Source organism: Puntigrus tetrazona, chromosome 4 (assembly GCF_018831695.1).
Source record: "Puntigrus tetrazona isolate hp1 chromosome 4, ASM1883169v1, whole genome shotgun sequence".
Lineage (NCBI taxonomy): Eukaryota > Metazoa > Chordata > Actinopteri > Cypriniformes > Cyprinidae > Puntigrus > Puntigrus tetrazona.
This window is the reverse complement of record NC_056702.1, coordinates 27,935,664-27,943,163: the sequence shown is the minus strand read 5'-3', so window position 1 is coordinate 27,943,163 and position 7,500 is coordinate 27,935,664. Positions and strand designations below refer to the sequence as shown.

Sequence of the window (7,500 nt, the reverse complement as noted above, 5' to 3'; positions counted from 1 at the left end):
CAGTTTGCTCTTTTCTTTCTTCACAGCCTGCAGTTCTTCAGTCAGAGCCGAGACGTTAGCGCAGTCCTTCTGCATGTGTGATTCAGCGGCGCTGGACAGAGAATCCTGATCTTGCGCCTGACCTAAAACACAAGAAAAGAAATCAAATCAGAAGAGTGTTAAAATGAGGGGATTACAAGAGTTTAAAGTTAAACTATTTTCGAAGAATTGTACATATTCACTAATAACATATTGGTGTACAAATAAGTTTCAGTGCAACGGTAAATTCCACAATCGGAAAGAAACTAAAAGCAATGCATTTAAATTAAACATTAAATGTTCAAGTCAAAAGGCTAAATAGTACTTTATAGTAAAAGTTTCTCTATGTTTACTGTAATAGTTTTCCTTTTTAAACAAATGCATGTTTTTAGCAATTTTTAAATATTTAAATTAACTTTTCCATAATGCATTAATTTAGACTTTTCTAATAATTTTAGAAAGCTGATGAAAGCGATTTGTTTCACATGTAAGCAAAATATGTGTCAATTTAAATCAATTTTGGAGTTTTTGTGAATCAGAATTGATTTAACTCTTTAACTGAATCTGACTGATCTCAATCTGTTAATGAACATACACCGAGGTCATCTAAGTGAGAAATGAGACGTACCCCTGTGAACACTTGTGACCACCAGGATCATGAGTAAGATGAGGCAGAAGGCAGTCAGGCATGCTGTGGCCACCTTGAAGGGATCTTGGCAAAATCCCCTTCTGCTTTTATCTGCGTTCTGAAAAACTAGAAACAAAAAAAAAGTAAAACAACTGGGTTTACAACACAACGACTGTATAATACAGTTTTGACAAGCAATATAAACTTTTGAATGCTTTCTTGAATACACCTTGGTCCATTTCAGTGAATGATTTACAGTCTGTTTGTTTTCTTTGTCAGGCTAACTCAAACTTTGAGAGTATTGATCCAGTAAAGGTGATGGTTGTCAAGCTAGCTTAAAAAAATCTTACTCATTTACGCAGCTGCAGATTAAACATTTGTCCAGAAATTCATATTCAGCAATGTTACTATGTAAGTTTCAGATATAAGAGCACGCTTTTCATTTAATTGTGATTTAACTGTGGGGAAAAAATTATCTGTTGGCTAGTTGAATCAGAAAATTGAATCAGCAAACACATTTATACTTTTTCCCAAATGTTTTTGCAAGGATTCAATGCACGGGTCTCCTTGCACACGATGTACATTATAACAGAGGCTTGCTGTGATTGCCCTACCTGAATATCGCACATCCGGACTGCTGAAGTCTTCCTCGGGTTCGTCGATGAGATTGGTGTTCATTGCCTCTCTGTTGGCAGACATAGCTCAGGTTTGCGGACTCTCACGAAAACACGAAACGCCCCGAGCCTGTACCTCCGCGGCAGCGCTTGCTCAACAGCAGGGGCGGTTTAAAACGAGACCGTGCTCCTGCGCTCAACGACGCCGATTGGTTCACATCGTGGTTCTTTTGCATCTTATAGCTGAGATCCAGATGTTTGCTCGGTCAGCGCACGTCATGAGAAAGTTCAAGAGTTGTTCTGTTTAAAAAAAAAACCAAACTGCTGATTGTGACTCACCCCGACTGTGCCCATTGCACAATTTAATTAGTTATCAGAATGACCAATTAGCCACTTGTTGCTTTATACGATTCTGAGAGGATTCTGAAGGTTCTCCTTCTCCCCAACATTATTTTAACATCATTAAAAATGATATTCACCGAGTGTTAGCAGGTCTATATTCATTGCCAGCGTCTTCAAGGCTCATGGAGCAAATAATACTCCTCCACGGGCGAGTTTCTAAACGTCTCTGTCTGGACGTGTTCTGAATACAAACAGCGTTTTCTTCAAAACGCTTGTTTTCTATTCGCCTGCTTTTCCCGTTCGTTGTTTTGTTTGTTTTTTTTTTCAGCTACAGCTAGCTAGCTCGAACAGACTAGCTCGCATATGGCTGCTCGTAAATGAAGACACTTTGTACTTTTGCTGGTGAGAAAAATAGCTAGCTTAATATTTAAATGTGATTGCATGGCTAATAACAGCTGGCAATTATGTTTATGGCAATTGTTATGTTTTAAATAAGAAGAATCGACCATTACCCCATTCTCACCGTTTCACACCCAATACTTTTTTGTAAGAATGCGATGTGTGTCTCTCTCTCTTTTTTTTAATTTTTTTTTACAGTCTATGGTTATCTCTAACACAGGCCTACCTCCGCATAATTGAATTAGTCAATACAAGCACAATATGAAGGTTATATAAGTATTTTATCTACTTGGAAAATACACAAATAGCAAGCAAACACAACTATATTCAGAAATATACTTGCTCATGAAACAACGTGGTTTAAAAGTTTAGTTAAAAGTTAAAGTTTTTAAAAACAACAACAACAATGCTAAAGATCTGTCATTTTTTGGTTCCGCAAAACATTTTGTAAATTGGCTATTCAGATTTCCGTGTTCATACAAAGTCAAAGGCGCCCAATGTTTTTTGGACATCAGCGTTGTTGAGAATATCGTCTTTTGTGTGGAGATTAAAAAGTGGCAGGTCATGCAGGTTTGGACATGAATGGGAGAAAATGACTGAATCGTTTTATTTTGGGTGTGAGCTATTGATTTAAAAGTGTCGACATACAGGTTAGAGAGCTTTTATCAGTATAGGATTCATGACTGAACCAGTTGAAGGCAAAAATCTTACACTTTAACCACTAGATGGGGGGATATGTCCTCAAGAACAGCCAGAAAACAGCTTTCAATCAAGGAAGGGCCCACAACTGTTATAAAGCAGCTTACATGGAAATATCTGAGAAAAACCATAGAAGATCTAAATTAAACTAAACTAAATGTCACATGGCAGCTTTATAAGAGAAAAAGGCTGACATATACGCAGGCTAATTGTTCAACTCCTCAGTGCTCGCATCACACAAAACACATGGTATCAATACAACCACACCCACACAATTATAGCATTAATTTTTAATACCTGACCTTTAGATCCACAGAAAAAGTTAGCATTTGCTCCACAGGCCTAAGAAAAAACTGTGCTATCAGGTGTGGATAAAAATGGCCAACAGAATTAAAAGTGTATATTAACAAGAATGCATGATTTTTTTTGCTTAAATATGGCACAGAGATTAAAGTTTGCCATATTATTGTTTCCAATGCATTAGTGTGGACATTAAAAGTTGCATTTTTTTTTTTTTTTATGAATATGTCCTTTTAGCGTCCTTAGTGGTTTCTGGGGTTCTCTGAAAAGTTGCAAGGCTTTCATACCATTTTTTTTTTTTTTTTTTTTTAGCAATATGGGATTTTCATGTCAGTGATTTGTTGCACTTTTGATCACTTGGAGATCTATATGCAAAACATACAGGTACTCTATTAAGCTTCAGCTCATCTGCATTGAAGTCAAAATATATATAAAAAGTTTCACTTTTTGAAATGTCCAAATGTTTTTCACAACATTCAATTTTTTTTTAGATTTACCTCTAATGGCATATGGGCTCTGTTTACTGGGATCTGCAAACCAGTACTATTTTAAATGTTATGATGAAAGCATGACAGCAATGTGAGGAATTGTGGGTAGTGCGGCTGCCTGTAGAGGAAATTACCATTTTGCTTATCAGATTAATATACACACACCACCACTTACATTAATTGGCCTTTGAAACTGAGAGTTGTCACATAGGCTATACCAACCTATTTCAGTCAATATGAGTACAACATCCCCTCAAATCCCGCAACTTCACACTCATTCACTGACGGGAAGAACAGAATGTTTTGACACGCACACAATAATTTTAAAAAGTTGCAGATAAGCAGTTCAAAATGTGCAAAATGGCATTCACAAATAAAAAGATTTATGATTCATGTTCTTGGTATAACCACAAGTCAGCAGTGTGGCATCAGGCATGTGATCAGCTAAGGACTCAAGGAAGGAAAGTCATACACTACCACCCCTTCCCCTCCCGTTACTTTACTATCTTACACCACACTTCACATTTACAATAAAAAAAGATCAACTGTTTCATGAAAGATAACCATTTTCCATTTATTAGATTTTATTAAAAATATTCATGTTACATGATTATATGCACAAATTACAATATGTAAAAATCTCTGCACATTTCTTAAAACAGTAGAGCTCAGAATTGTTATTTAAATTAATTGATTTAGTACTTTATGCATAGAAAATTTAATTTGGCATGTGATGACAGACAAATTAAATTAAACTTACAATTTTATTATATATATATATATATATATATATATATATATATATATATATATATATATATATATATATATATATATGAATAATCAAACAGGACATTCTGTAGAAGTATTCCATTTTAATATTTCACAATTGATTTATCCACATAAGATGTTGACTACAGTAATAGAACTTGAGTCTTGACTTGGCTTTGGACTTCGGGGACTGCTTCACACTTCACCCAAGCAGAAGTTCTGCATCTGAGACCTCGGCCAAGTGCCTGCCCAAAATGTATGTGACATCAGTTTGTACTTTGCTATCTTTAGCATGCTGGCTTCACACTTCTACCCATCAAAGCGAACAGGTTCATCTTTTAAAGGTTCAGTGTGTACAATTTAGCTGAATCTATTGACAGAAATGCAATATAATATATGCAACTATGTTTTTAGAGACGTACAAAGACCTTACAAAATGAACGGTTATTTTTTCATTAACTTAGAACGAGCTATTTATATCTACTTGCAACGTGGGTCCCCTTATATGGAAGTCGGCAAAATGTTTGTACGGTAACCGTCGAAGGACAAATACAAGTGTGTTTCGTAACTATGATGTTCATGCAAATACAACACCGACATATTGATGAACAAGTAACAATAATATTTGCATTAACTTATCGATTTATTGAATAATTAAGCACATATACTTCCTTAATTTAGCTTTGCAAAGAAACAATATTGCTGGCTACCTCCGCTGTTGTACTAAAGAAACAAGGCACAATTATGTCGTTTGTATTCAAAGCATGTGTACATGTCTTTAATTTTCTGACTTACCCAGAACAGACACCACAGCGACCTGCGAGGAAACGAAGCGTTTGGTTTTAGCATTGTAGGCCACGCAGCTATAGTTTCCGCTGTGTTTTTCCTCCACATTGGCGAGGGTGATGTTGAGCGAGGTCTTCTGAGGCATCGCCTGGCCGTTAAACATCCACTGGAGCTGAGCAGGAGGGTCAGACTGGGCTGAGCACGTGAAGGTTAAATTAGAGCCTTTCGTAAGGAACGATCCTGTTGGACTCTGTGTCATGACGATTTGCTCTGGACCATCTAGACAGACATGGGACATCCACAGTTTATCACGATTTTGTAAATGTTTTGTTTAAATGAGGATGGATGGAGAATGATTTGAGAATCAGATAGTGGTTATAGATTCAGCAGGGTATATTAGCATGGGGAAGTGGCCCAAACCAAAGAAGAGGCACTTTTAATTTAATATAATACAGCATAAATCTACATTATATACTAATAAACTGATCATTTAGAACATTTTTATTAACTATTATAGGCCTATATAGTTTTATATTATATATGTGTTAGATTAATAGTATGATTAGTAGAAGTGATTATATTAGGAAATATACTTCAGTAGTATAGTATAGTAAAAATTAAAGTGTGGAAAACTGCTAAATATTCTATATGATATGATTTTATGCTTACTGGAGTTTAGATGTTTGCATATTTGTTTTTTGTTTTTTTAATACAAAATGTGCCAAGAAGTGCTAATTTTGTGCTCAGTCATTTGATTAGACACAAGAACGTATTCTGAAGTTGTTGTGACTTTTGTTATGACACCGAGATCAAGTTTTTACTGAGAGAAATACGAAAACGAACTCACAAATTATTAATTTGGCGGATCAACCACTCACTGTTGTGGATTGCAATGCATCTAATTGTTAATAAAGCGACTGGATTTTGGACGAGTGGATTTAGACAACGATGACAGAAAGACTCAAGAGAAGGGAAAGCACTTCAAGATCAAATCATAAATTATGCTTTCAGAAAAACATGATCGGTTCAGAATGTAAATGCACACATGCACAACCTATTACATTATTTTAAAACATTCATCCTCTTCCTGCCGCTCATTCACAACCATATTTTCTCTAAACTCAGCCTGCATTTTGTCCTGCACCTGCAGCAGAACCTGTCTGAACTAGAAAGTCTCTTCTAATCTCTCTTTTCACGTGTACTTTCTAGTTTCTAGTATACAATTCTTTCATTATTGTAAATCCATGATTTTCATTGAAATAGAAATCCAAAATTTAATCAGCCAAGTGCCTTCTGCTTTGTGTGCCTTATTTCTAAGTTATTCGTAAGTTATTTCCTTTTCTACCGTTCTTGTCATTAATTTGTAGCGTTCTGTTAATTAATTCCTGTTACCTGCCTCTTTGTTTTGCATTGCTTCACTTGCTTGTTTTAATTTTTTTGTGAATACGTTTTTTAATGTAATATATTGATGTCCCACAACGTGTGGGTGTGATCAGGTACGTACAGCTCACAGTGAGATTGAATGGAGCGCTCTTCCCAGACTCCAGCGCGTTCTCTGCAACGCAGAAGATGGGTCCTCGCAGATCTGTACGGTAAACTTCAGAGATAGTTAGCTCATTGCCGACTGCATTTTGTTTTATATGCGTGCCATCCACCGCTAAAGGAACTGAGCCGTTCAGCCACTTGTAAGTAAAGGAGCCTTTGGCAGAGCAAGTAAGAACCACGGTGCTGTTGAGCTCTACAGCTTCGGAGAGATTGGACGAAATCTTGACGTCAGTTACAGGTTCTGGAGAAGAGAGAAAAGAACCATGAACCAGTTTACCTCTAAGATGAATTTTTTTTTTGTTATTCTCTGTCTTAAACATGCTTACTTTTTGTATTTGCCTAATGCTTTTAACTAATCTGTGCAGGATTTCAACCTTTCATTCATCTTCAGACCTTCAAACACTTCACCAACATGCTGTCTAACTACAGAGCATACCTGAAGATAGCCGATACATACCAAGAACATTAAGATCAATCTGTCCGGACAGCGACTTTCCTTTGAGAGTCACTACACTGAGAATATATTCCCCTTCATCCTCCTTCACCAGCGGCCCGAGCTGAAGCTCACACGTCGTTTTATTGTAGGTGATTCTGTTGAGCGACGTCTCCTCTATGTTATCGGGGTTTGTAGTTACGACACTTGTCATTATCGGTGCGATTTCTGAACCTTTGTTGAAACTCCACGTTATGGTTAGAAAATCCTTTGCTGAGGTGATTGTTGTCTTGAAGGTCACATTTTTACCTGGTTCAACACGGTAAGGAGAAATATAGATTTCTAATAAGGTCTTAGAAATATATCTAACATTTGATTAATACACTGCAAAAATGGCGTATCTTAGTATTTTTCTCTTGTTTCTAGTCAAAATATTTTAAAACTGTTAAAGGTCCCATGTTATACACATTGTCGGAG

At 36.3% G+C, this 7,500-nt stretch overlaps 2 protein-coding genes across 2 annotated transcripts in view; both read right to left on the bottom strand.

Moving 5' to 3' along the window:
* Positions 1-1,488, bottom strand: part of zgc:174904 (uncharacterized protein LOC564690 homolog) — a 3,617-nt gene extending 2,129 nt beyond the window's left edge. The window contains exons 1-3 of the mRNA XM_043238045.1: positions 1,261-1,488; positions 647-772; positions 1-122 (exon numbers count right to left, since the gene is read on the bottom strand). The exon at positions 1-122 is cut by the window's left edge and continues 85 nt beyond it. Of these exons, the coding sequence (XP_043093980.1) occupies positions 1-122; positions 647-772; positions 1,261-1,345 (333 nt within the window). The 5' untranslated portion in view covers positions 1,346-1,488. The remainder of the gene's footprint in view (positions 123-646; positions 773-1,260) is intronic.
* Positions 1,489-4,343: 2,855 nt separating this feature from the next.
* The window catches only part of LOC122342524 (carcinoembryonic antigen-related cell adhesion molecule 2-like), a 4,184-nt gene continuing 1,027 nt past the window's right edge, over positions 4,344-7,500 (bottom strand). Inside the window, exons 3-6 of the mRNA XM_043236358.1 lie at positions 7,048-7,332; positions 6,550-6,831; positions 5,055-5,324; positions 4,344-4,504 (exon numbers count right to left, since the gene is read on the bottom strand). Of these exons, the coding sequence (XP_043092293.1) occupies positions 4,455-4,504; positions 5,055-5,324; positions 6,550-6,831; positions 7,048-7,332 (887 nt within the window). The 3' untranslated portion in view covers positions 4,344-4,454. The remainder of the gene's footprint in view (positions 4,505-5,054; positions 5,325-6,549; positions 6,832-7,047; positions 7,333-7,500) is intronic.